The sequence below is a fragment of the Pipra filicauda genome, unplaced genomic scaffold (assembly GCF_003945595.2).
Source record: "Pipra filicauda isolate LSUMZ 115617 unplaced genomic scaffold, ASM394559v2 scaffold45_size4122338_pilon, whole genome shotgun sequence".
Classification (NCBI taxonomy): domain Eukaryota; kingdom Metazoa; phylum Chordata; class Aves; order Passeriformes; family Pipridae; genus Pipra; species Pipra filicauda.
The window spans coordinates 139,467-167,390 of NW_024104598.1; the positions used below are offsets into that span (position 1 = coordinate 139,467).

The 27,924-nt window shown below is 47.0% G+C and overlaps 5 protein-coding genes across 6 annotated transcripts; 3 read left to right on the forward strand and 2 right to left on the reverse strand.

Moving 5' to 3' along the window:
* Positions 1-1,617: 1,617 nt before the first annotated feature.
* LOC113988632 (mas-related G-protein coupled receptor member H-like) lies at positions 1,618-2,607 on the reverse strand. The gene has a single exon (XM_027722436.1). The coding sequence runs from the start codon at positions 2,605-2,607 to the stop codon at positions 1,618-1,620; it is 990 nt and encodes a 329-aa protein (XP_027578237.1).
* A 1,943-nt stretch (positions 2,608-4,550) lies between these two features.
* LOC113988641 (mas-related G-protein coupled receptor member B1-like) lies at positions 4,551-5,522 on the forward strand. Its single transcript, XM_027722447.2, has one exon. It carries the CDS (start codon positions 4,551-4,553, stop codon positions 5,520-5,522), a length of 972 nt encoding a protein of 323 aa, XP_027578248.2.
* A 1,678-nt stretch (positions 5,523-7,200) lies between these two features.
* On the reverse strand, positions 7,201-11,050 carry LOC113988642 (proto-oncogene Mas-like). Its single transcript, XM_027722448.2, has 2 exons — positions 10,641-11,050; positions 7,201-8,388 (listed from the first exon to the last, which is right to left on the reverse strand). Exon 2 carries the CDS (start codon positions 8,365-8,367, stop codon positions 7,411-7,413), a length of 957 nt encoding a protein of 318 aa, XP_027578249.1. The 5' UTR covers positions 8,368-8,388; positions 10,641-11,050; the 3' UTR covers positions 7,201-7,410.
* A 3,648-nt stretch (positions 11,051-14,698) lies between these two features.
* LOC113988640 (olfactory receptor 4S2-like) lies at positions 14,699-18,186 on the forward strand. 2 transcript variants are annotated; one of them, XM_039386037.1, is made up of 2 exons: positions 14,743-15,696; positions 17,998-18,186. In XM_039386037.1, exons 1-2 carry the CDS (start codon positions 14,824-14,826, stop codon positions 18,052-18,054), a joined length of 930 nt encoding a protein of 309 aa, XP_039241971.1. In that variant the 5' UTR covers positions 14,743-14,823; the 3' UTR covers positions 18,055-18,186. The 2 variants fall into 2 exon arrangements, with proteins under 2 accessions (XP_027578247.2, XP_039241971.1); XM_027722446.2 differs by lacking the exon at positions 17,998-18,186 and having other exon boundaries at positions 14,699-16,053.
* A 3,256-nt stretch (positions 18,187-21,442) lies between these two features.
* Positions 21,443-22,603, forward strand: LOC113991914 (olfactory receptor 1509-like). The gene has a single exon (XM_027728651.2). The coding sequence runs from the start codon at positions 21,572-21,574 to the stop codon at positions 22,496-22,498; it is 927 nt and encodes a 308-aa protein (XP_027584452.1). The 5' UTR covers positions 21,443-21,571; the 3' UTR covers positions 22,499-22,603.
* The last annotated feature ends 5,321 nt before the right edge of the window (positions 22,604-27,924 follow it).

Here is a 27,924-nt window from a genome sequence, read left to right on the forward strand (position 1 = left end):
AACTGGACCTTTCATGGAAAAGAGCCTGTTGAGGCCATGAGGACTCAATCCCTGTAGCCTGGCTCAGGAATTCTCTGGGTAGAGGGGCAGTGGCAGCGCTTTCCCTGCTTCTCTCTCCCCTCCATGTCTGTCAGCCCTTTCTGAAATAAAGTATCTGAAGGATAGGCTTTAGAGGCTTTAGAATGAGAAGAAATAGAGGAAATGAGCCATTTTCTGACGCTGAGTCAGCCTTGCTCTGTTCACCAGTGACAAGCTCTGCAGCAAAGCCCAGACGCTGTTTATTTAACAAATTTCAGGGTCAGAGTTACCATGTTGGAAACAAACAAGAAAGAAATACAAATTTTATTCAGTAGTAGTAGCAAAGTGAGAAAGACTGGTACAACCAGGATTTTGATTAGTCATTAAAGCCACTGTGCAGAGTTGCTGTTCAGGTCCTCCTGAGGGTGGCCAGGTCCAGGATGGAAGTGGCGAATGGCTTCCTCTTCATATTGATGCTGGGGAATTAAAGGATGACCCCATTCTGCAGAATAGCAGTGTAACCCCCCTAATTTCTAAAAAATTAAGTGGTCCAAGCATCTGCTTCTGTGAATTTCTGTATTTCAAGCTCTTTTTGGTCATGGGTGCAAAGGTGTGTTCAGTGGAATTGGTATGAGCAGAGAGAGCACAGGAATTAGCTTGCCAAGCCCGTCTGATCCAGTGATCCCCTGCCTTGCTTCGCAGCATGGTTGGGAGCCGAGTCTGGAGAGGACTTTGTGATCTGTGCCAGAGCTGGTATTTGCCAGCTGTGCCGCTCTCTGGCATCAGAGAGGTGATATTTGGCATCAGACATTCTCAGTTGCTCTGTGTTATCTCACAGAATGACAGAGTGGTTTGGGTTGGAAGGGACCTTAAAACTCATCCAGTTCCAACCCCCTGCCGTGGGCAGGGACATCTTCCACTAGACCATGTTGCTCCAAGCCCTGCCCAACCTGGCCTGGAACACTTCCAGGGATGGATCATCCACAGATTCCCATGGGCAACAACTTACTGATGTGAACATGAGTACCAGGAACATACCTCTTGTAATTTCCCAGCACTAGTGAATCTACACTTTACTCAGAATGATTTAGTTCTGGAATTAAAGAATCTGACAAATTCCCACTTAAAGTGCAAGGGAACATTGTAGTTCCTTCCCCAGATCTGCAGCCCTGCCTGGCGTAGGGTTGTTTCCTTTCCCAAAAGTCGGGAATGCAGAGCCAGCTCTGCCGATCTGCTCTTGGGACAGAAAGGGAAGGGTGTTCCGTGCGATCCCAACCCCTCTCCTGCCATCTAGAGGTGTCAGCCCCAAAGAGACCTGTGAAATCAACACTGTCCCGTGCTGGATATATCCCCAGGGCTTACTATGTCACACCCTTTCCAGCCAAGAGATCCGCAAAACACCATGAAACTCATCTGCTGAGCCCAAGGAGACAGAGTTTATTCCCTGGGAATGGGGCAGTAAGGGTCATTCCAGGGGAATACAGCCAGGGAACAGGACCGAGCCCAGATACCCTGGCTCTGAGCCACGTGCCCTCAAGCCCCCACACTTCTGGCTGTCTGTGAGGTGCCACATCTCCAGGTCACCTCACCAGCAGTGCCTTACAGAGAGGTCACCTCCACCACAGTGTCCCAACACACGTGGCTCCTCTCCTCATTCCCTGCTTTCTCTTCAAAGGCACGTTGGAGCGCAACTTTGACGGAGCGATGGAAGCGGCGCCGCCGGCAGCTCCCCACCAGGACATAAATCACAGGGTTCAGGCAGCAGTCCAGCAATGCCAGCAGCAGAGGGATGTCATTTTCAGGGAATAAATCCCCTGAACTGGGAAGATTGAGGAAAACATCCATGCAGAAAGGAATGCCGAAAGCGAAGAAGACAATGATGTTGAGCAGGATGGCAACATAGAGCCTCCCTGGGTGTCGTCTCTGGGAGCCACAGCAGAGCTTGGTGATCAGGAACAGGTTGGAAACCAACATCAAGACTGACAAAATCATGGAAAACGCCAGGACTACACCTGGAAGCACTTCCCCAGAGTGTTCACTGAAGGTGTAGGTGACATAGAGCAAGGAGACAAAAACCCCGGCGAGGGCCCAGAGTGTCCCGCTCACGATGCCCGACAGGTGCCTGGGGCGGTGGCAGCGGTACCAGATGGGGAAGAGGACGGACACGCAGCGCTCCACACTGAGGGCTGTCAGCAGCCCCAGGCTGCTCAGGTCAAATACGTGGCACAGAAATCCAACTACAAATACAAAATCTGTGTAGAGAGGAGCAAGTTCAATCAAAGAAGTACAAAATGTTACTAAGATAAAAAAAACCACTAGAATCAGGAAAAACATGAGAATGAGGGAGAAGTCAGCAACAGCCAGGTTTAGGATGTAGACAGTGAAAGGGCTCTGCTTCATGTGGAAGCCCAGGAACCACATGACCATCCCATTCCCCACCAACCCACAGAGGGAAATCCCCAGGCAGACACTCCCAAAGACAATCAGTTTGTACGAAACGATTGAGCAAGTATCGTTGATAAATTCCTCAATGTCCAGAGATCCATAAGTCATGTTCAGAGTGAGGTTTCTTGTGTCACTCTCCTCCATGGCGAATGACCCTACTCCAGGTGGCCGCCTTCTCCCTTTCCCACCACCTCCTAGGAGAGACAGGGAACCAGAAGGGAACGAGGGCCATCAGCATTCCCAGCACCCACCACCTGTCCCCATGCTCCCATGTCAGACCCAGGAAGAACCTCATTGCCCTGCTGTGCCCAGGACAGGCTCCCACCCCTCCAGCCCTGTCCCTGGACAGGAGACATCTCCCACCTGTCCATCCCTGCACTCCTACCTCCTGGTGCTCCTGGGAACAGGGCTGTGCCAGGGCTCTGGCACACGGGACCTCCAGGCCTGCCAGGAGAGCAGGTCTGGTGGTGGCTGCTGGAACCACCCGCTGTGCTTCAGCCTCGTCCCTTTTGCCAGGGGTGCAGATCTTCAGCCAGAGATCACATCCCCTGGTCAGGAGCCTCCCCTCACAATCTCTCCACATCGGTGACAGCTTCCCCTCACATGTCCTGTGTGCGGAGATCTTGTCAGTAGGAGTTGGCCATGTCACCTCTTCCTCTCCCCCTGCCATTCTCCATCATGTAAGGGGCTTCTGGCTTTCTCTGTGTGTCTGCTGGTCCATCTGTCAATGCAGCAGGGGATATAAATCACTCTCAGGGATGGAGGGCGAGTGAGATGAGCCAGACACCTTCAAGAGTGAGCAATCACTGATGTGTAGACGTGCAACAGCACAAGGGCTTTGCTCGGTGCCTCTAATGACATGTAACTGGTGCTCAAAACCTCTCCCAGCTTTCTTCTGGGATATGCTTCCAGGACCTGCACCTGTCTGTAGATCTGTCTTCATCCCCCACTCATTCAGGGACTTTCAGCCTATGCCTTGTTTCAAGTCTGCCTCTGGCCCCTACTCTTGCAGCTCCAGGCTGGACACCCTGGAGAGACTGTAGACCTTGGTCATTAACAAGGATGTCCTTGGAGGACATGGGTCTTGGGGATGACATGGCTAGGATATAACTCCAAAGGAGGTAGAAAACACATGGAAGAGGGAGAGAAAATATGCAAAACAATGCACAGTCCCTGTCCTGTGAAAGGTTGAGATTGTGAGGCAGGAACCCCCTGGAGATAAGAGCACGCTGGCAGCACCATGTACCCCACAAAAAGTAATCTCAGAGGAGACACATGTCTGACAGGGGTGTGATTAGAGGCAGTGGGCAAAGCCCTCGTACTGTTCTGTATCTGGGCACTGGTGATTTCTCACAGCAAGTGGAGGCAAGGCCAGTGCTTGGCCCCACAGGCTCATCAGAGGAGAGTTTTGACCCAGGATTCTCAGCACCTGAAAGGACATAATATTATCTATGCTCTCCCCTCCTTCTCCATAGCTTTAAATTCATTTATATGGCATTTATAGGGTCCTAGTGCCTGTATTAATGGGATCATAATAGATCAGCACCTCCTGCTGTAGAATGGAGGGATGGAGAGGAAGGGGGTGATGTGGCCAAGTCCTACTGACAAGATCTCCGCACACAGGACATGTGAGGGGAAGCTGTCACCGATGTGGAGAGATTGTGAGGGGAGGCTCCTGACCAGGGGATGTGATCTCTGGCTGAAGATCTGCACCCCTGGCAAAAGGGACGAGGCTGAAGCACAGCGGGTGGTTCCAGCAGCCACCACCAGACCTGCTCTCCTGGCAGGCCTGGAGGTCCCGTGTGCCAGAGCCCTGGCACAGCCCTGTTCCCAGGAGCACCAGGAGGTAGGAGTGCAGGGATGGACAGGTGGGAGACGACTCCTGTCCAGGGACAGGGCTGGAGGGGTGGGAGCCTGTCCTGGGCACAGCAGGGCAATGAGGTTCTTCCTGGGTCTGACATGGGAGCATGGGGACAGGTGGTGGGTGCTGGGAATGCTGATGGCCCTCGTTCCCTTCTGGTTCCCTGTCTCTCCTAGGAGGTGGTGGGAAAGGGAGAAGGCGGCCACCTGGAGTAGGGTCATTCGCCATGGAGGAGAGTGACACAAGAAACCTCACTCTGAACATGACTTATGGATCTCTGGACATTGAGGAATTTATCAACGATACTTGCTCGATCGTTTCGTACAAACTGATTGTCTTTGGGAGTGTCTGCCTGGGGATTTCCCTCTGTGGGTTGGTGGGGAATGGGATGGTCATGTGGTTCCTGGGCTTCCACATGAAGCAGAGCCCTTTCACTGTCTACATCCTAAACCTGGCTGTTGCTGACTTCTCCCTCATTCTCATGTTTTTCCTGATTCTAGTGGTTTTTTTTATCTTAGTAACATTTTGTACTTCTTTGATTGAACTTGCTCCTCTCTACACAGATTTTGTATTTGTAGTTGGATTTCTGTGCCACGTATTTGACCTGAGCAGCCTGGGGCTGCTGACAGCCCTCAGTGTGGAGCGCTGCGTGTCCGTCCTCTTCCCCATCTGGTACCGCTGCCACCGCCCCAGGCACCTGTCGGGCATCGTGAGCGGGACACTCTGGGCCCTCGCCGGGGTTTTTGTCTCCTTGCTGTACTTCACATTAACCAAAGACTCTGAGGAAGTTCTATCAGATGTAGCCCTGGCGTTTTCCATGATTTTGTCAGTCTTGATGTTGTTTTCCAACCTGTTCCTGATCACCAAGCTCCTCTGTGGCTCCCAGAGACGACACCCAGGGAGGCTCTATGTTGCTGTCCTGATTGAAGTCATTGTCTTCTTCGCTCTCGGCATTCCTTTCTGCCTAGAGATTTTCCTCAATTCTGATGAAATATTCCCTGACAACACCTCTTTGCTGCTGGCATTGCTGGACTGCTGCCTGAACCCTGTGATTTATGTCCTGGTGGGGAGCTGCCGGCGGCGCCGCTTCCATCGCTCCGTCAAAGTTGCGCTCCGACGTGCCTTTGAAGAGAAAGCAGGGAATGAGGAGAGGAGCCACGTGTGTTGGGACACTGTGGTGGAGGTGACCTCTCTGTAAGGCACTGCTGGTGAGGTGACCTGGAGATGTGGCACCTCACAGACAGCCAGAAGTGTGGGGGCTTGAGGGCACGTGGCTCAGAGCCAGGGTATCTGGGCTCGGTCCTGTTCCCTGGCTGTATTCCCCTGGAATGACCCTTACTGCCCCATTCCCAGGGAATAAACTCTGTCTCCTTTGGCTCAGTCGAGTTCTTCCTGTGCATTAAATAAAAAGCTATTTATCTGATCCAGTCCCCATTTTCTCTCTTCATTTTACCCTCTGTTTATTTTAATTACAATTTGCCTTATATTTAGTTCTGTCATTGACAGTAATTCAAGTCTTATTTCCTCCCATACATATTGTGCAATGAGGATTTCTGGTTCTTCTCAGATCCCTCCCTAATGCAAAGCACAGCTATGACGGAAAGACATCCTAAGGAAGCTCCAGAATAGGTATAATGGATAACAAGATGGAGAAAATCATATTGCCAAATATTCATGAGATTCATCAATTAAGAACACAGAACAATAAAACAAAGCAATTAAGTGTGTGCTAATACCAATATAATTACCAGCACAGAAAATATCTATATAACCCAGGAATATCTGTCCGTGAAATAGGATATTTTCTATCCTATTTATCTTCCAAAGTTTCTTTCCATTAGTCATTTCCTCTACTCAGAGAAGACTGGAAGTCAGTGCCCTAAAATTTGGTCTGTGTTCAGAAGAAATTGGACTTTATGGGCTCATTCCTTCTTCATTTTAAGGTGATTTAAAAACAGCTTCTTTGTGAGAGGTCCCAAGAGATCCCAGGGGAAAAAATTCTGAATCACCTGTATGTACATTATGGAAAAATAGCATTAAAAATTAGAGAATAGTAGAAATGGGACTCAAATTTCAGCTTTCAGGAGCTCAAAACAGGAAACAAAAAGCAACTACAGGCATTAGGGTGAATCACTAATTCTTTTAAGTGATGCTTTTCAAATAAATAAAAAGGTAAAGGAACAGAAAAAAAATGTAGAAAATAATAGAAAAAAGAAGCTTTCCTTTAGGAAAACAATTCCAGATAAAGGAGTGAAGGTTTTTCAAAGAAAATTACCTATGTTTCCTTTTCCTAACAATTTTGGTTCAAAGAATAAATGTTAGGTAGTTTTATAGGACAAATAATCCCATCTTGTACCTCAAGGGATTAGGTCTATAGAATAATTTGTTGCAATTCATGTTATTTATTTACCTTTTTCTGTTTCCTGTATTTTTTTCCCTAATCTTGAAATTATTTTTATTGGTAAAGGAGATTTAAAAGCCATGGATTCTTATCTGTCCTTTTCAAGGAAGAAACAACAAGCAATTCACACTTTAGTTAAATGCAGAAAGTCTGTCCAGGGATGGAAGAAATTAAAATAACTTCACTCTTTGACATGCTCACATTAGGAAGCCCAGAATGGCTCTCTGAGCTGCAAAAGTGTGCTCGGATATGGGTATTTAAAATTAAGTAGGATAAATTCCTCCTCCTTGCAGGAGTTTTATGTTTGATTTCAACAGGAGGAAGGTTGTTTCTCATCTCATCTTCAGCGATCCGAGTGAAAAGTGACTGAGAATTCACGCACTTAGGAATGACAGGGATTTATTGAGTGAAGTGCAAATTCTAAGCAAGATTCCTTTGAGGAAATTCAGACACCAAGACATTTCACCTTATCAAATTAATGTTCTTTAATAGTCACTTGTGGTCCAAATACAGTTCAGGAAAATTCTGTGGTCCAGGTCCTTGTGTGATTTCACGGATCACAGACAGAACTCATTTAATCAGCTGAACTATCTACAGTGAGGATACTGAAGGTCAGGTGCAATGAACCTTTCCCAAAACCTTGGAGTTCTTCAACTCTGCCCACTCTTGTCTCCAGACCAGGCTTTTAGGAGGACATAGTTACTGAGTCCCTGGTTTCCTGTTCATCTTTGTCATCCCCTGACTCTTCAAAGGCCCTCTGGAATGCCAGCCCAAGGGTGAGCTTGAATCTCCGATCCCTGTAGCTTCCCACCAGGAAGTAAATGACAGGGTTGAGGGTGCTGTTGACACAGGACAGCACAAAGCCAATCTCTGGGGAGTAGAGAAATTTGTAGCCCAGGAAGTCAAAGAGGATGAGGACGCTGAGGGGTACGGCAAAGATGAGGAAGAGGAGGATGGTGAGCATGATGATGGTGAAGAGCCGGCCCGTCTGGAAGTGCTGGGAGCTGCACTTGACCCTGAGGAAGAGAGTGAGGCTGAAGAGCAGCATGAGGGGTGCGCAGATGAGGAAGTCGAAGGTCCCAATGGTGATGAGCAGGCTCTGGCAGAGCTTGGGAGAGGGGCGGATGGTGCACAGAATGTACCCCAGTGTGTTCAGCAGCAGGGACAGAGCCCAGAGCAGGCCGGAGATGATGGCAGACAAGTGTTTGGGGCGGTGGGCCCGGCACCAGATTGGAGAGAGCACAGACAGGCACCGCTCGATGCTGATGGCTGTCAGTAGGTACAGGCCGGTCCCATACATGGAGAGATCCAGGAAGAGGAATATCCCAAACTGCACCCCCACGTTGAACTGCATCAGGTACTGGACGGTCTCGATGGCGATGCAGAGCAGGTACCCAAAGTCGGCGGCTGCCAGATTCAGGATGTAGACTGTGAAGTGGTTCCTGCGGATGCGGAAGCCCAGGTACCACAGGACCAGGGCGTTCCCCACCATCCCACAGGCAGAGCTGATGAGGCAGAAGCTCTCCATGAACTTCAAGACAGCATAGGATGGCTCCTGTTGCCCCACAGCCCCACTCTGGTTAGTCCCAAGGGCCTGGGTGGTTGTGGCTGGAAGGAAGATTGGTGTGGCTGTGGAACTCATAATGGGTGATTTCAGACACACCTAGAAAAAGAAAGGGCAGAGGTGGTAACTTCAGGGAGACCTAGTGGTGTTCCAGGTTTTGTTCCAGGTCTTTGTAGCTAGAATTTGGACCTTAAAGCTCATCCAGTTCCACCCCCTGCCATGGGCAGGGACACCTTCCACTAGACCAGGTTGCTCCAAGCCCTGTCCAACCTGGCCTTAAACACCTCCAGGACAGGTCTTCCAGACCCCCTCTGAGCAACCTGTGCCAGGGTCTCACCACCCTCACAGGAAGAATTTCTTCCCAATATCCCACCTAAACCCACCCAATGTCAGTTTAAAGCCAAACAGAAGTCAGTGTTAACAACTCGGGGATAATTGTCTCGTGGAGATAGGATTAGGTGGGACAAAGATCTTGTCAGAAGTGTGAAGGCTCCAGGCAGCCAAAATACATGTTTAATTAGTGTAAAAACTGGTTGAGTTCAGTCCTATGTGCATACCCAGAAAACATGGTAGGAAGTACCTGGTCTAGTGGAAGGTGTCCCTGCCCATGGCAGGGGGTTGGAACTGGATGAGCTTTAAGGTCCCTTCCAACCTAAATCACTCTGTGATTCTATGATTCTATGGAAACATTTCATTCTATAAAAAGCTGGTAGTTTTTTTATATTGATGACTGATTTCTATTTTAATTAAGATATTAATTTGCCACTTAATGTGGTTGGTTTGTTCTCTTGGGTCCTATGTACAGACAATAAACATTTTGGTCTGGCACAGTCAGCCCTTTCCTCAGAAACTGTAAGAACCATATGTAAGAAACCACAAAATATCTCATCCTCACAGGACACTGGACTTATGGGTCTGATAATTCACCCCATTCCCTGAGGCAGTTCACTGTTTCCTCCCCCATGTTACTGAGATCTGAATGAGAACCTTGGTAATAAGAAAAAGTAGAAAAATAGGTTCAACACCTTTTTTTTTCTTTTCTCTGATAAGAACACATACTGTGGTTTTTTTGCTCCCTCTCTCTCAGCCAGCTGCTAATTTGGACATGGTAGGCAGAGAAGTGTCATGAGAGATGGGTTAAAAAGAAGAGAAGAACAAGCCAAAACAGAGTTTACTGGGAACCATGTCACTGAACCATCTAACCAGCACGAATCCTCTGTCACATGGATACAGACTTCCAAAAACAAAAAATGTGACAGATTGAATCATTGTTGTTTCATCCTAGCACTCCAGACACAATGACCATAGTTTTGCATGGACAGAGGCAAGAGAAATGCATGATGCAGGGAATTTCAAGGCCAGGTTGGACAGGGCTTGGAGCAACCTGCTCCAGTAGAAGGTGTCCTTGCCCATGGCAGGGTACTGGAATGCAATGATCTTTAAGGTCCCTTCTAACCCAAACCATTCCAGGATTCTATGATTTCCTTCAGGGTTGACTGAAAGCAGGGAACTTCTGCCACTGCACCACACTGTTAGATAATGGTGGATGATCCCATCCTCAGCTCTTACGGGACCTCAGGTCTAACCTCAAGACTTTAGGGCCCAGCCTTGTGGCTGTTCCACCCTCATCTGGGGTGGCCACGAATCATCAGATTTTGGTTCACAGCAGAAATTAGCTGAAGCAGCATCAAACTCTTGGCAGCAACCCTGCTGCAAGGACAGAGGAAGACCCGGTGGTTAAGGTGGTTTCCTGGCCTTTAGAAGACCCAAGGCACTGCTCTCTCTGCCACAAGATATCTGTGCAAATCTGAAGCAAGTTTCCAGTCCATTTGGAGAGGTCATGAACATTTGAGTGCCATTGTATTCCCTTGGAAAGACTGAATTCTTGTCTCCAGGACACATTCCAGACATGAATCTACTTCCTTAATAAAACTAACTAGTGAAAGTTCTGCTCAAACAGCAGCAGTCTGCGTCCAGGTGGTCTTTTTCTCTCTTGGAATTAACCAGGTTTACCTGCAAAACCTGCCTGCAAAACCACTTAGACTAAGGACAAAAAGTTATGCTGCTCTAATGCAGGTCTCTAAATGACATTTATATTACAGAGGTGTATTTAGAGCAAGCCAATAGCACTTGTTCATGGAAAAGCAACCCTGGAATGAAGTTCTTCTTACCTTGAAAATGATCACGACAGTGATCTGACCTACAGTAAATTTCTAACCAGCAGGAGAATATTTGATCTTCTCCTTTCCTCCACTGTTTTTGGTTTTCCCCCCTTCCCCTCACCATTTCCCCAAAAGCCTGGGAGAAAGCATTAGAGTGCAATGGCAAAGATCCATCTAGGAATTTCTCACCTTCTTGTGGGTTCCTTGGAATTTCAGTGATGGCTTTGCAGCAGCTGCCTGGTGTGGATCTGCTGGGCAATATTGTCCCCTGAATTCTGTGGCATAGGGTCCAGACAAGGTCCTTGTGTCAATACTGCAGTGCTGGGCTAATCAGACACTTTAAAAAGCCAGTGTGACACACACCAGCCAATCACTCTTCAGGGGAGAACATCATGTGTGTGTGATAACTGAACCACTTCCCCTTCCCCTCTTCACAGTGTCATGGAAACAATTTTTATTTTACTAATTCTCCTCTTTCTAGCCAGTTTTGTCCATACAAACCCATCCCTTGCCTCTTGCATTGATGTTTCATACCCATGGCCCTGAGATGCTCTGGTTTCACAGCCCCTGAAGATGATGCTTTACTGCTGCTTGGGGTTACACAGAGAAATTTTCATTCTTCTCCCAAAACACCTTTGCTGATGGTTTTGCAACCTCCATCAGCACAGCTGCTCATCCCTATTGTCCCTGCCCAACCATAACACACCCATCACCACACTGTCCTCTCCTGACCCACAGCCTCTCCCAACAAAATTCATCACTGTATTTAGTCCCTATTTTTTCATCTGACCTTCCCTGGAGGAGGATCCACCCAAAATTCACACCTCAGCACCCATAACTTCCCAGCCTTTGCTTGTTCTGCCCCCAGTGAATAATTCTGGTGGCAGGAGCTCTTTCAGTGCAGCTCCACACCCCACCTGCCACTTCAGTCTTTCAGCATAGTCCTTCACCACACCTCGGGCACTTCCGATTTCACAAAATCCCTCAAGAAAGCCTCCAGACTTTCACTTCCAGTTTCACAACTTCCCCCCAAACAGCACCTCAGCCTCAGCCTGCCCATCAAACCCATGGCTCTTCCCCACACAGAATTTACCACATACTCACAATATCCCACTCATCTTCTCACCATGCACACCACACACCCATGAGGACCCCCACCACAGTGCCCAGATCCAAAGGAAGTGCAGTGAAAACAGAGAACACACCTTTCTCCGTTCCTGGCAGCTTGTGTCTTTACAGAGAACTATTTCACAACAGGAGGTACCAGAAACTCTTGATTTTAACTAGTGCATGAATCACTTCTGCTGGTCCATCCGGCCAGGGGAACAAAGGCACACAAAAGTGTGACACCAGCCAAATTATTGCCATTTGTGTCACTGGGTATAGAAATGGGCAGATCCAGCCCAAATTTGCTTAGCACACCAGATACAGATTTGGACATCTTCCTCTTCCTTTCCCAAAGACTGTAAGACTGCTTTAACTTCCTCACCCAATAGTTCTTCCTTGAGTTGTTGCTGGTAGCCCTTATTAACCTGGCCAGGACTCCAGTGGAAAATGCTATTTAAATTAAAAGACTATTTGCACCCAGAGCACTATTTAACCTTCTCATAAATTGGAAGGTTTCTCTTTTCCCTGCCTGGATCACTGGCATTCTGTGTCAGGAGATGGTCACATCACCTTGGCTGTTAATGGGCCATTCTAAACTGCAAGAAATGTCAACAAAACAAAGTCATGGGCGGTGGATGAAACTATTGATTGATGCCCATATATCAGAATTCAAAAATACACAGGAAACTTCAGAGCAGTGATGGGTTTAAGTGATGCTTAAATTCATTGCATCCCGGAATGGTTTGGGTTGGAAGGCACCTCAAAGATCATTGAATTCCAACCCACTCCATCAGCAGGGCCACCGACCACTAGACCAGGTTGCTCCCACCTGGCTTTGAACAATTCCAGGGATGGGGCATCCACAGCTTCTCTGGGCAACCTCTACCAGGGCCTCACCACCCTCACAGCCAACAATTCCTTCCCAATAGCCCATCTAATCCTGCCCTCTGGCACTTGAAAGCCACTCCCCCTAATTGATCAAGTGATCATAGGAAAGCCTGGACTTGCAAAGACTCACCTCAGCTGACTTCCACAGATGCACAAGAGCTGACTTCCTCCCCTCCCTCAGTTTCCCAATTTGTAAAATAAGGGTTTTTCCCTTACTCTGTAATTCCCTGACTTTTGCTGAAACCTGCAAGTTCTTGCAAGAGACTTTATTCACTGGGCTGTCAGTGATGAAATTTCATGTCAAACAGGGACTTGGAGGGTCATCAAGAGGTGACCATCTTCTGTTTCTCTTCAACTTACTACTAGGGATCTCTGATTTTTATTTATTTTCATTTTTTTAATGAAGATTCCTGATTGATGTGTTGCTTTTTTTGTGTGTGTGTTTTTTTTGTTTGTTGTTTTGTTTTGTTTTGTTTTGTTTTAATAAAACCTGATTTAAAAGTCCTGTTTTATTTCTCACAAAACTATAAAGCCAAAGCAGTGGATCCAATGGGCCCCTTGGGACTTGGGAAAACCACAAATCCTATTTTCATGATGGATTCTGGGAATGGTTAACTGGACTAGGTCACATCACATGCTTGTCCAGTTTAATATTCAGCTCATCCATTGCCTGTTAGCTCAAGGAATCCTGGAATCAGTCAGGTTGGAAAAGCCCTCTAAGATCAGCGAGTCCAACAGTTCCCCCAGCGCTGCCAAGGCCCCCACTAAACCACGGCCCCAAGTGCCACATCCACGCAAGTCTGAAACCCCTTCAGCACCCCCGCAGTGAAGAAAGCTTTCCTACTATCTGATGTAAACTTCCCCTCCCAGGACAGGATTAATTTCTCCTCCTTCCCAACTTCCTTTCATTCAGCCTTCACACCTCCCTCCTGCAGCCCCAAGAGCCCTGCAGAGGAGACATTTCCTTGGAGAGGCTGCAGGAGTTCTACAGAAACAGGGAATTAAGCCCTCGAGGTGGGAGATTTCCTTGGAGATGCTTAAGAAGAGCTACTTAAACAATTTGCTTCTCAGCCTTCTCTCTGCTTGCTGGGCTGGGTGTGCAGCCTTCAGTGCCCACCCATCTCCAAGCAGCCTCCAAAGCAGCTCTCGTGGGCAGGAAACATCCAGATACACCTGCTGATACAGGAAAGCAAGACATTCAATTAGGTGGGATTATTGCACCTCCTAAGCAAGCAGTGCAAGCTTCCCAGAGGCTGTTCTCTGTTTCTGAAAGAATGGGCTCTATCTCATTCATCCCAGGAAAGGCAGAGGTTGAGGAGATCAAATCTTACAGCCCTTACACAAACAATTAGATCTTCAAACACAGAGAAGGTAAGTTTTCCACATTCTCTGCATCCTTTCCCTTTTTTCCTTCCTCTTTTCTTTCCTATTTCTGCTTTCCTCTCTTCTCTTTCCCCCCTCATTTTTCAAATGTGAAAATACAAAGAAGAAATTTTCACTGAACCATCTCTGGCTCTCTTTGCCCAGAACCACACCCAGAGCCAGTCCTGCAGTCCCAAATTAAGTTCTTTAATTCTCTTTCCCATTAACCACCTGAGATTTTAGGGGAAAACACTTGCAAGAAGCAGGTGGTGCAAGTTCTCATCCTTTCTTGAAATTAAAACAGTCCACATTGTATTTCTTTCGTATTGCAATTGACTGCATTATATCACATAACTCTAATCTGTCCTTTGAAAGATACTTTTAGAGGGAAGACCTATAAATTTTGCCCCCTTTCTTGAATGCCTTTTACCTCCTGCCAGTACAACTGGAAGCACAGGAAAAGTCCCAAACTTTCCCAACTTCCTCTCTAGGCTTCCCTTTGTGGGCAATTTTGAGAGCAATTTGGGGTTTTCTCCCTTTCCTGTGGATGCTCGAGCAGCTTTTTGCCTGCACAAGGGTTTCTGGTTTTGAAATCCTAAAGCAAAAGCCTGCATCAGATGGACCCAATGCCAGAAGGATTGAGTGGGTGGCACCCCTGCCCATGGCAGGCAGGTTGGAACTAGATGGTCTTGAAGGTCCCTTCCAACCCACTCCAGGATTCTATGGTTCTATGGCTGAAGTCTCATGCAAGGAAAATTAACCATGTAGAGGGGGAGGGAAAGAAAAATCAACAACAGAAATCAAACAAACATAAAAAACCCCAAACCAAACAAACAAAAAAAACCCAAAAAACCCCCATCCTTGATAAACTTAGTTCTAATCCTACACATTTCTTAGTGTGACTGTACTTCTGGTCAAGAATTCATTTTTATTCATTAAAAAACCTGATGAAGCATTTTGCCTTTATTTTTCCACATTCCCAGGCTCTGCATCGAATATCCCCCAACGCCTTAACATGGACAACGCCAGCAGCGTGAAGGAATTCATCCTCCTGGGCCTCTCGGAGAACCAGGGACTGCAGAAAATATATTCCGTGCTCTTTCTGGCTTTCTATCTGATCACTGTGGCAGGAAATCTGCTCATAGTGGTCACTGTCATCAGCAGCCAGGGCCTCAACTCCCCCATGTACTTCTTCCTCTGCTCCCTGTCCTTTGTAGACATCTGCTACTCCTCCACCACGGCTCCCAAAATGATTGCTGGCCTGTTGGGGGGGAGTAAAAGCATCTCCTTCGTGGGCTGCATGGCCCAGCTGTTTGGGTTTCACTTCTTTGGCTGCGCTGAGATCTTCCTCCTCACGGCCATGGCCTACGACCGCTACGTTGCCATCTGCAGGCCCCTCCACTACGCCGCCCTCATGAGCGGCCGCACCTGCGGCCTCATGGTGCTGGGCTCGTGGCTTGGGGCCTTCTTCCACTCCACCCTGCAGCTCCTTCTCACCATTTGCCTCCCGTTCTGCGGCCCAAACAAAATCAATCACTACTTCTGTGATGTCCACCCCCTGCTCCGCCTGGCCTGTGCCGACACCCGTGCCGTGGGCGCTGCCGAGGTGGTCAACGGTGGCTTGATAACTCTGAGCGCTTTTGCCATCCTGGTCTCGTCCTATGTTGTCATCCTGGTTTCCTTGAAAGGTCAGACAGCTGCAGGGTGGCACAAGGCCCTCTCCACCTGCGGCTCCCACATCACCGTGGTGATCCTGTTCTTCGGGCCGTGCACGTTCATCTACATCCGCCCCTCCAGCAACCTGGCGGAGGACAAAGCCGTGGCCGTGTTCTACTCCATCATCACACCCATGCTGAACCCCCTCATCTACACCCTCAGGAACCAGGAAGTGAAGAGTGCCATGAGAAAGCTGTGGAGCAGAAAAGTGGGAAGCCAAAATGCAAAGGTGCAGCACCATAGTCATGTTTCGAAAAGATCGGAGAAAATCGAGCATCTTTGGCTATGATTTCTTTTGTGACAATTCCTCACCACCTGCCCTTTAAAGGACAGCTTGCTGGGAGCTCCTGCTGTAATTAGGAAGGCACTAAAGGTATATTTGCTGAGGGGAAAGACACTGTGAACTCTGTGATGAGCTGGCATTCCCTATCTATTCTTTGTCAACAAGCACAGGTCCAGACCAGGGCCTCTTGAGCACAAACTCAACACCAGTGTTGAAATAAATACTGTCAAAAGGACTGAAAATGTTGTCCAGGTAGAGCATCCCATTAAAAAAACAAACACAAACCCCTGATATTATGTGGGAGTTGAGTCCTTTGCTGATGCAAGTAATGGGAGAGGAAACTTCTCCCCTTCCCCTCTCCCCTCAACAAATCCTTTCTGAAGTGTTCCAGACCAGGTTGGATGGGGCTTGGAGCAACCTGGGTTAAGGGAAGGTCTCCCTGCCCATAGCAGGGGGTGGAATGAGATGGTCTTTAAGGTCCCTTCCAAACCAAACAGATATTCTAGAATCCTACAAGTGTATTTACTTCTCCCATCCCTGCTGCCATCCTTCCAACCCTACCCTCTATCTTTCAGCTCGACCTCATGTCTTTTATTTTCATCCTTAGACGAATAGAGAATCACACATCTAGTGAAAGACACTTTCCTGACTGTTAAAAATTAAGGAGTCACCAAAGTAGGGCTTTGGAGGCACAAATTCATGGGAGAATAATAATAATAAAAAAGAATTGTTTAGCAGCTATTCCAGGAGCCAAAATAACTCCTTGCTTTAAGTAGGGTTGAATGTTACAAGGTGTTCCCAGCCCAAGACAGGGTCAGGATAACACACAAAAATGTCATTTATAACAAACACATGCAAAAAAATTAAAATATATAATTGCTTTTAGCTTGTTTAGTATTTATTTGTGTAAATAAAATGTATATATGCTTCCCCCTTCCCCTATAGAAGCCTCTGGCCTGAAAGTTTTTCTCTTTGGTGTTGGGATAAATTGTGGGAAGGGGTGGGGGAAGCCTGGAAGTTGGATTTTGGATTTCTAATGTGGCTCAAACTGCCACAATAACACACACACACAAAATATTAAAAATATTTAAAAATCAATTTTTAAATGCTTTGGAGGTGAACACCAATGGGGTTTTTGGAGGTCTCATTTTTGCGTGCTGCTGAGCAAGTATTCCCCCAGAGCTTATGGAAGGTGTCACTGAAAGCAGCATTAGGCTTCTCCACACTTTATTAAAAATTCTTACAAGAACTTCAGACATGAGCTAAAAAGTTGCTTCTGTGCTTTGCACTGTGGCAGTAAAAATTACTGATAGGAAGAGAGGAATTCACCACAAACCTTTCCAAATTTTTGAAGTCATTCCCTGTGTTACTTCTTGTTTCAAATTTATATTCATCAGGCATCTAAGGGATAACATCTGTTGCACAGGTGTGATTTTTGGGGTTTTTTTGTGCAGTGGTAAGAGCGAGTTAATAAGAAATAAGGATGCGGATGAGAAATATTAGCTTAGGACAGAGAGCAGAATTTATATAAATTTATCGGAAATTTATATATATGAGACATGTATGAGACATCCAACGTAAGAGGCATCTTTACTCCAACACTTCTCTCCAGACATTACCCTAAGAACTGTCCAAAGAACAATTTGAGCTCCTTGTCCACTGATGATTTCTGACAAAACTTCATTTGCCTCTGGGATCTCCTTACTCCTGAGACTCTTGGGCTTCTGCTGTGTGATTTATTTGAACTACTTCTGCTACAGAAATAATTGTTCTTGGAGATGCTCTTGCAGGTTGTTGTTTTTTTTCCAGACTGGGGAATTCAGACAGAGACTGGACCACTATTTCTGCCATGTCCCCTCTTGGCTGGTGCTGGCCTGCGCTGACACCTACACCAGCAGTGTCCGCGTAGCCGTCAGCAGTGGCATGATTTCCCTGGGCTCTTTTGTTGTCCTTGCAGTATCCTATACTGCTATCCTGCTTTCCTTGAGGACACACTCTCCCAAAGGGTGGCTCAAAGCTCTCAACACAAGCTCTTCCCACATCATGGCCGTCACCCTGTTCTTTGGGCCCTGCATTTTCATCTACCTGTGCCCTTCCGCCACCTGCCCGGCAGACAAGGTGGTCTCTGTCTTCTACACCATCATCACAGCCATGCTCAACCCCTTCAGCTCCACCCTGAGAAACCAAGAGGTGAAAAACAGCACGAAAAAGTTGTGGAGCAGGACAGTGAGGAGGAGTGAGAAATGAAAGGACACGGCAATGTTTGTAAGATGACAGGAGCTTAAGACATCATGGGGTGGGAAAGAAAAACTGGTATTTGGTGGAAGTTTGGTGATTTGCTGGTGCCAATTACTGGAGGGGAATCTTTCCTTCTTCCTCTACCAGGGCAATTTCCAGTGAAATCATTACTATTCCCATTCAATATCAGTATCATGATAAAATGTTCATCAGGGTAAGAGCTGAAAGCTTTCCTACAATAGCGAGTCAGTCTGAATGCTCCCATTTTGATAGATTTGCTATCTTCTGGGGAATGTGCTGTCTCCTTCAGATTTGTTCTCCCTCCTGCCCCTGGGTGCTCAAATACTCCCCTAGGAGGTCCACTGCCAACAACTGGAAGACATGCAAATTAATGCCCACCTCCAAAAACCACTCCTGTACAATAAACAGGAAATTATGGCTATTATGGGTTGGATCAACTTTATTTCAAGCAATCCTGAGACACTGATTTGATGTCACAGGGGACCCTTATCAGGGCAGCAGCCTGAGCATGGTTAAAGAGCACAGGCATGGTTGATATGTCTGTTGGAGCCCCTCTGCTCTGAAGACAGGCTGGGACAGCTGGGGGTGTTCAGCCTGCAGAAGAGAAGGCTCTGGGGAGACCTTAGAGCCCCTTGCAGTGCCTGAAGAGGCTCCAAGAGAGCTGGACAGGGACTTTGGACAAGGGCCTGGAGTGACAGGACAAGGAGGACAAGCCATTTCCAGTACAGCAATGTAGAAATGACCCCAGAATCTCACAACTCTGGGCAATGCCCTTCTACTGCAAATTGACTGGCTGTGGTCAAGGCATGAATTTTCTAAAAACTTCTATTGGCCCTAAAATTTTGGAAAGGGAAGCAGAGGAATGAGATGTCCTTAAAATAGCTGACAACTCACTCATTTGCCTGAAGGTAACTGGTGACACATGGAGATGAAATACAGCAGCAAGTCCTTGGCACTTTATGATGGCAGTAAAATTAGAAGTAAAACATCATTACATGGACAAAAAAGTGTTAGAATTTCTCTATATGTCCATCAGAATAGGAAGACAAAGAGGTAAGCAGGACTGGCAGAAGAGGAAGGGTTTATCTTCACTGTGTAAAACTAAACCCAGGGGTGCAGTCAATAAGACTTTCTTTCTGGATTGGAGGAGCAGCTCCTGAAGATGGAGCAGAAATGGCCTTCAAATTCAGTAATCACATTCATTGTTTCTAGAGATTACATGCTTTCAGAGACTAGATTCTAGGCTTTAAAATTCATGCCATGGGTTTGATTCCTTGGCTGGCTGCTGGACACCCCCACAGCCCCTCTCTCACTCATCCTCAGCTGGCTATGGGAAGAAATTGAAAGAAAAAAATTGAAATAAATAATGCTGAGATAAAGATGGGGGATCTCTTCTCAATTAACACCATGGCTGGAAGAATCAGTTCAATCTGATTTGAACTTGAGCCACAGTTCTCAGTGACATATCCCCAGCGATATGATGGTCTGCCCAGGCCTTCCTTTGACTTGGGGAGTGAACATTCCTATTTGGTCATGTTTACATCTCATCCTGGTGAGGCATTGATCCAGTCTATCCCTGGGAAACCAGGACTCCCTGCCCTGGCCCTGAAGCTCTCTGATCTCAAGCAACATTTCCTGCTGCCTCACGCGGGCTCAATGCACAGATCAGTGGTAGAACCCTACATTTACCATTTTATTACTAGAAACTTCAGGCTTTGTTTCATACAAAGGTCTTCTGAGTGCTTGGAAGTGTGTGGTGTTTTCTCCTCTCTTCATCAACCCCCAGGACTCCACTCACAGAAGGTCCTCAAGTGACTTGGGACCCAACCAAGGGACCCAACCAGCAAAACTACTTAATAAGGCCCTCAGGGACCTGCTTGCAGTTTGCTTTAGTCCCCAGTATGTTCCAGGAGTATTTATAGGCTGTGCTGGGGTGGGGTGACTTCAGGGAGAAGGAAGATGCGGGAAATGCAGAGCTCAGTTCCGAAAGCCTTGGAGATGTTCCCTCATTGGATCTCTCAGTGTAAGTGACAGACAGAAAACAGGGCATTGATGCCATCACAGTAAAACCTGCCTGGCAAGAAAGAAAAACTGCCCTGAAAAATACCTGAAGCAAGTTTCGATGCAACAAGAAAAATAAGAGCAAGGATATGGGAATTGCAAGCAGGAGGAAGAAGAGTGGAACAATTCCCTGACCTGTCGGATTAAGAACTCGCAACATGGACTGAATGATTTCAAACGTTTTCAGGCAACAAATGTGGAGCTCAGAAAGTTGATGTTGTAGCAACATTTAGGAACTGGGTAGTGTAGGAAGCAATTTTTCTCTCCTTTCCTTATGTTCTTTGTGTCAGCCATGGGGTATTAAAGCACATGTGTGTGGTGGTGTTTGTTTATGTGAAAGGCAGAGAGAAATCCTTGGTAAAGTGTTGAAAAATATGCAGAAACATGTAAATGCTAAATGTTGGCCATTGGGATCCTTTAAGGCAGCTTTATTTAATGCTGACGGCATCCTAGACATAGGGCCTGGGGCAGGTATCTGCTCTCCCTTTACACTCAAGGACAGAGGGACAATCTTTGATGGGCTAAATCATCTCACTGTGGTGTAATGACCTAAAAAAGGTCAAGTGAGCCATGTCTTTAAGGTGTTTCTTCCTCTTTCTTGACTACACAGGGAGGCAGAGCTGCTACACACCAACTGTGATGCCTGTTCTGAGCTCTCTGTCTAGTACAACCTCGGGGTGGCTGTAGACTCTTCACCCTTTCTGCACCTCTGGAAAACTACTGAGCCCATGGGAAAGAGAGAGGGAAAAGTGGGATCATTCCTAAACTAGTGCTCTGATTTGCAGACAGATATTCTGAATTCTGTGCTTGAGATCTACCAGAAAGGGGGAGAAAATAGAGCAAGACCTGAGGAAAGTGCAAAAGGCAAGAGGCACGTGAGAAAAAGAGACTCTGGTTTCTTGCTAGTAACCTCCTGCTTGCTGAGTTAGAAACTCTTGGGCAGAAATGAGCAACAAAGGAATTTCCTGGTGGGATTGTAAATGGAAATGGGCATTCCTCTGCTGGTCCCATCTGAACCTCCCCAAGACAGTGAGTGTATTTGTCTACTGGAGAACTTTAACAGTTCCTTTAAAAAATAAAGAGGTAGAGAAACTGGGCAGGGGGTTGCAGCTTCTGCTTTGTTAGAGACTCCAATTCTGGGAGGGAGAGTGTGTTCTGATAACAGCAGGAAAGCAGTGGGTTAAGGGGTGAGGGTCAGTGTGGGGGAGTCAGAGATCTGAAATGGGAGCGGGAAGGCAGAGGAGCAGGGGACAGTGCTCTTTGCAAACGTTGCTCACTGTGATTTAGGACATGACACTGTGCTTTCTGTAGCAGGAAAAACAGCAGCACATGCACGCTGCTGTCACCATCCGTGACCCTTGGAGCTGTAGCACATTCCCTTCTCTTGCTGGCCAGCCCATGACTGCCCCTCAGCACCTGTGCCACGGGAGCCTGAGCTGCAGCCATGGCACAGAGCAACTTCTCCCAGGTGACTGAATTCATCCTCCTGGGGCTCTCTGACACCAGGGAGCTGCAAGTCGCCTTCTTCACCATCTTCTTCCTGGCCTACACCATGGTTCTGCTGGGGAACCTTCTCATCATTGTGACAGTCAGGACTGACCCCAAGCTCTCCTCACCCATGTACTTTCTCCTCTGCAACCTGTCCTTCCTCGATATCTGCTACACCTCTGTCACCATTCCCAGGATGCTGGTGGACCTGCTCTCCCGCAGGAAGGCCATTGTGTTTGAAGGCTGCATTGCCCAGCTCTTCTTCCTGCACTTTGTTGGCTCCTCGGAGATGTTCCTGCTCGCCGTGATGGCCTACGACCGCTACACGGCCATCTGCAAGCCCCTGCACTACACGGCCATCATGAGCCGCTGGGCCTGCTGGCTGCTGGTCTGCTCCTGCTGGGCAGGGGGGTTCCTGCACTCCATCACCCAGACTTGGCTCACAATCCAGCTCCCCTTCTGCGGCCCCAACACCATCGACAGCTACTTCTGCGACGTGCAGCCCGTCATCCGCCTGGCCTGCGCCGACATCTACCTCACCCAGTGGCTCATGGCCTCCAACAGCGGCCTCATCTCCCTGGGCTGCTTCCTGCTGCTGCTCACCTCCTACACGCTCCTCCTGCTCTCCCTCCGGGGACGCCTCACCCAGGGCCACTGCAAGGCGCTCTCCACCTGCGCCTCGCACCTGCTGGTCGTCACCCTCTTCTTCCTGCCCTGTATCTTCATCTACCTGAGGCCCCCCTGCACCTTCCCCTTCGACAAGTACGTCTGTGTCATCTACACCATCTTGTCCCCGCTGATGAACCCCCTCATCTACACCCTGAGGAATAACGAGGTGAAGGAATCCATGCAGAGGCTGTGGAAGTGCTGCAGCGTCTTCTGAGACTTGCACCTGGAGGGACGTTCCTACAGACTGATGGCTTGGTGACTAATGCCTACACACTTCAAATTAGGTGTGTGGATCTATACACACACATATATAAATATTCATATTAAAAATCCGTGTTAAAAAATTGAAGCTTTTTAAAATATTAAAAATCCATGTTGAAAAAACCAAAACCTTCTAAACAGTTTAATTTGTGTGGGATCATAAGTTTCAAATAAATAAATCCAGCACAAGCATTTTCTCCCTCTCTGCCGTGCTGTTACTGTGCTGTGACAGCAGATGGCAGAGGCACATGCACTCAGTGTCCCCAAATTCCCCCACTGACACCGATGTTCTCAGGTGAAGGCAGAGACAGTGCAGACAGTGCAGACATTGTTTGTAGGATTTTCTTCAGACATAGAAGGATGGGAATTCTTTTAACCTTTCAGAACATAGTCCTAATTCTCTCACTGAAGTGCATTATTAAAAACATACCAGGGACAATATATAGAGGAAGGAGAGGGATTTTGGACAAGAACATGCAGTGACAGGCCAAGGGGGAATGGCTTCACACTGACAGAGGGTGGGTTCAATTGGATGTTAGGAGGAAATTCTTCCCTGTAAGGGGAGTGAGGCCCTGGCACAGGATGCCCAGAGAAGCTGTGGCTGCCCCATCCCTGCAAGTGTTCAAGACCACATTAGACAGGGCTTGGAGCAACCTGGGCTAGTGGAAGGTGTCCCTGCCCATGGCAGGGGGTGGGACTGGATGATTTTTACAGTTCCTTCCAATCCAAACCAGCCAGGGATTCTGTGATCCTATGAAGGAGTGACCCAACCCAGCATTCTGCCTGGGGAGATAACAACAGTGTTTGGGGAAGAAGATTAAGGAGAAGGCAGTAGGATTTTGTTCTGTGATGTGTTATTAATTAGCAACATTTCCACCTCACAGGAATTAAGTTTCTCTACTTCTTCAGCCAACTTTAGCCTTTCTGAGGGCAGCAATGACATCACCAAATCCATCAGGGATGGAAGTGCAGTGGCTGCCATCAGGAGAACACCAACCAGAATGATTTAGGACTGGATTCATCCCATCAAAATTAGAATCACTGAATTATTTATGTTGGAAAAGCCCTCTAAGACCAGCAAGTCCATCCCTTCCCCCAGCACTGCCAAGGCCACCACTAACCCACAGCCCCAAGTGCCACATCCACGTGCCTTTTAAATCCCACAGCGATGGTGACTCCACCACTGCCCTGGGCAGCTCTGCCAGGGCTGGACAACCCTTCTAGGGAGAAAGTTTTCCCAATATCCAAACCAAATTGCTGCAAAGGAAGTGGGAGGCTCAAATTCCTCTCTTAAATTAGCCCTCACTCTCACACCAGCAGAAAGAGGAGGAAGATCAGAAGCATCAGGGAGTCCCTGATCCTCCTGCTTAAGAGAGATTTCCACCTATCTCCCATCTTGATGCAAATCAGACTTCATTTGAATGGTGAATTCCTACTTAGAATCATGACTGGATCACCATGAAATGCTCTGGATTGGAAGGGAGTTTTTCTCTTTAGTATTAGAGGGAAATGCTGAAATATTAAAATGTCCTCCAGGTCAATTGGGTAAATTTCAATGGAGAAAAAAACTAAAATGCATCCCTGTGATAATTTTTAAGAATTCCAATCAAGTTTTTATTAGACATTTCAGAATGTATATTATAGAAATCACATACAATCTTATCATATTTCATAAAATTCTGGTTTAGATGGCATAAAATTAGGCAGGAAATCACACCCAGAGACTGGTCACCCAGTTTTGGACTACGTTTTGTGTTCCAGTGACATCTCCCAGCTCAGTTTTAACAAAAAATCAAATGAAAATTCCATCTTTTTGGGAGCTGGTGTCTCAATACAAGGATGGGACTTGGAATAGCCTGGTCCAGTGGAAGGTGTCCCTTCCCATGGCAGGGGGTTGGAATGAACGAGCTTTAAGGTCCCTTCCAACCCAAACCATTCTAGGAAGACAAACAATTCAATGCAATTGATTTTTCTCTCCAGGAAACATCTTGGCATGACTTTAATAAGGCCTCAGTTGGTGCTGTTAAAAAGTTGGGCCTGACAAATTGCAAAGGTGCAACTTTGGCAGTTGAGTTTGGAAGTGTCTGGAAATTGGCTCCACTGCGCATCATTAAAACCACAAGTTCTTTCTCTCCTGGAAATTAGCAGCTCTGAGCTCACTGTCATCCAGAGGACAGGGAAAAATGGCCTCAAAGGGCAAAAATATTCCCTTGACAACTGCTAGGATCTCTACAATGCTTTTGTTAAATGGCAAGTCAACTGAAGAAATCCCCGTCTAATCAATTTTGTTTCAAGACCATGGGACTGAAACACAAATGGACATCAGAGAAAAGGCACTGCAGTCAGTCTGGGCTCACCATAAGCATTTCCAGGTGGAAAACTCAAGGCTTAACAAGGCTGGGCAGTCCCAGAATGGTTAAAAACAAATCCCTTTGCTTGTGTTACACTGGGGATGGTCCTGGTGTGGCAGGAGGGGAGGGCAACAGGGCTAATCCAGCATATCATCAACTGGGGCACATCTGCATTCTGCAAATAGAGACTTTTTTTTGTTTGTTTTGGGGGTGTTTTGTGTGTTGTTTTTTAATAACTGGTTTTAGAATAGAATATAATGTAAGAACTGGAACTTTCAACTGTGCCTCCTCAGCCAGGGATTCCTTCTTGAGTCCACAGCTCACAAATTGCCTTGTACCAAGTGGCTTGGAATGACAGAGCAATTTGGGTGAACAAGACACAGAAAGAGTTTTCACTGGGCTGCCCATACCAGCAGCTCCTATGGGATGGCAACATCAAAGGCATTTTTACACCACCCAAGGATCTCCAGGCTGCTTGGAGGCATTGCAAGATGAGGAATACAAGTGGGATTTTTATTGACTGATTTAGCCTGAGGCAGAAAGCTTAGCCCAAAGACCATCCTGTCTTTCTAATTCTATTGACCCAACTAAAAATACCCCTGGAAATACACACTGGAGACTGGATGCAGAGCTGAGAGCCAGCAGTCCAAAAAGTAGTCCTGGGTGAGTGGCACCTTGATTTTGTGGGAGGTATTGCCCTCTCATGGCTGTTCAATGAAAAGCTGGGCCCCAGGCAGTGGAAGTGACATGAAGCCAGTGTAGGAAAATGGAAAGGCACAGCCCTCCTTCTCCTCACAGCTATGCATGGGATTGGTCCCCTTGTTGCATCCCTTTCTGGCATCTGGCTTTAACACAAAATTATTCTCTTCATTCTTTCTTGCAAAACTTCATGGGAAGTGTGAGGGTTTATGGTCCTTGGGTCAACTGCAGCACACAGGCAAAGACCTGGACCACGTGGATTTATTCCAGACCCTTGGAGAACTCCAATGTAGGGAATCCCAGAATGGTTGGGGTTGGAAGGGACATTAAAGATCATCCTGTTCCAGTGCCCTGCCATGGGCAGGGACACTTTCCACTAGACCAGGTTGCTCCAAGGCCTGTCCAACCTAGCCTGGAAAACTTCCAGGGATGGGGCAGCCACAGCTTCTCTGGGAAACTTGTGCCAGGAACTCCTCATCCTCACAGGGAAGAACTTCTTCCTAATATGTCACTTAAATCTCTCATCCTTTAGTTCAAAAGTGTTCCCCCTTGTCCCATGGAAGATGCCTTAATTTTGAAGGAGTCACAGCCTGCAAACACAGCAAGCAAGCTTGAGAAATGATTGACAGGCAGTGTCATTCATGGGAACAGGGCAGAAACTACAGGCAGGTATTGCTGCAATAGGAACAGGCCCGTTCCTAGTCCTGGACATCACATGGGAAGTGATTCTCCCATAAACTAAGGCAGGGATGCTTTCTGGAACCAAAGGGCAATTTTTTGATAGCTCTCCAAAAGCAGTGCTGATCATTTGAGTTCCTTCCATTTCCAGCCCCCTTGGGCAACATTCTGAAAAAAACCAAACATACATGCAATTAAGGTAACACCCAAAAAAGCTTCAGAGACACTTGTCCCCAGACACACCTTCTTGTTTATAAACCTCATCAAAGAGGAGAGGTGCTCACCCTGGCAGCCCAGCCAGCCCTTCTGCCAGTGCTCACAGGGGTCTGGGTGAATATTGCTACACTGCCCAACCTGGGCTCATCTCTTCCTTCACAGTGAAAGAATTGTTCTGTCCTATGTAGATATTCCAATCCGATGGTGAAGGAAGAAAAAGGAGAGTTGTGTTTCCTGGGGATACTCAGGACTATCTATTACCTGTCGTTAATCCTGTGGAGCAGTGAGTATTTCTGGGTTCTTTCTGTGGTATTTCACCTGGATGAGTTCCCCAGCTGAAGAACCTGCCTTTTATTTCTGTTGACTAAAATGTTCCCTTCTGTACTTTAAGCTCTGACTTTGGTCCCTCTCAAGCTTCTGTGAGAACATGAGAGCACAGAGGAGCCTGCCTTGGATGGGATATCCTAATCACCTGTTAAATCTCTGGACCAATGAAATCTCTTACAAATGAGAACATGGGACAATAGTCACACCAACAGCCCCATAATCAAGCTCTAATCTCCAAAAAGGAGGCACTTATTCTGAACTTTGCTTTATCTCCCTATAGAGCTGATATGGAAATCCTTACCATAAATCCTGAGTTACATTCCAGGAAGCAATGCAGGATTAATGGGAAGACCCTGGAATGCCAAATGTAGTCTTCTTTGAATTGAAAAAAGAGCAAAAGGGGAAGTCCAGAGAGATCCTAAGAGGACTAATTCTGTTATGGAAGTCTAGAGGGCAGAATGTAGAGAAAGGTGGGAAGTCTTGAATTGGATACCAGATTAGATCTCTTTTTACATCCCACTTGGTGAACGTGAAGGAACCAAAATCATAGAACCACAGAATGGTTTGGAAGGAAGGCACCTTCAAGATCCTCTAGTTCCAACCCTCTGCCATGAGAAGGGACATTTTTCTCTTGATTACTAGGGATTCAATTCCTCTGGGGTAGCATTACTCCTCTAAAAATAAGTTTTAGTTTCAGCTGGTAAACTAGACACCGTTGGGGACACTGTTATCACTAAATAATTTATGCTGAAAGGCTTTCTAGGGATCTGTACCCCACTCTCCTCACTCTGACAACCTTCAAAGACCACACACCTTGCCTGTGACTGTGTCCAACCAAGCTGGACACCTCAGACAAAGTAAAACCAACTTTCAGCTCTTCAGGCTGACATGACAACTTGAAAGAATTCAACATTTTGGATTCATGCCTTTGAAGCTTAATGCCTACATGTTTCCTTTCACACTAGGTAGAGGTGGGTCAAATTTAGATTTAGAGTGTGGCAACGCAAGCTTGCAAATGTTTTTGAACTGCAAAACAGACCCCTTGCACTCTTTAGAAGGTGGATGCAAATTTGACTAAGTCCCAACTTTTTCTCTCTTCCAGGGAAAC

Coding starts and splice junctions, on each gene's coding strand:
- LOC113988632 (XM_027722436.1), bottom strand. CDS start 2,607: ATGGAGGAGAGTGACACAAGAAACCTCACTCTGAACATGACTTATGGA.
- LOC113988641 (XM_027722447.2), top strand. CDS start 4,551: ATGGAGGAGAGTGACACAAGAAACCTCACTCTGAACATGACTTATGGA.
- LOC113988642 (XM_027722448.2), bottom strand. CDS start 8,367: ATGAGTTCCACAGCCACACCAATCTTCCTTCCAGCCACAACCACCCAG.
- LOC113988640 (XM_027722446.2), top strand. CDS start 14,824: ATGGACAACGCCAGCAGCGTGAAGGAATTCATCCTCCTGGGCCTCTCG.
- LOC113991914 (XM_027728651.2), top strand. CDS start 21,572: ATGGCACAGAGCAACTTCTCCCAGGTGACTGAATTCATCCTCCTGGGG.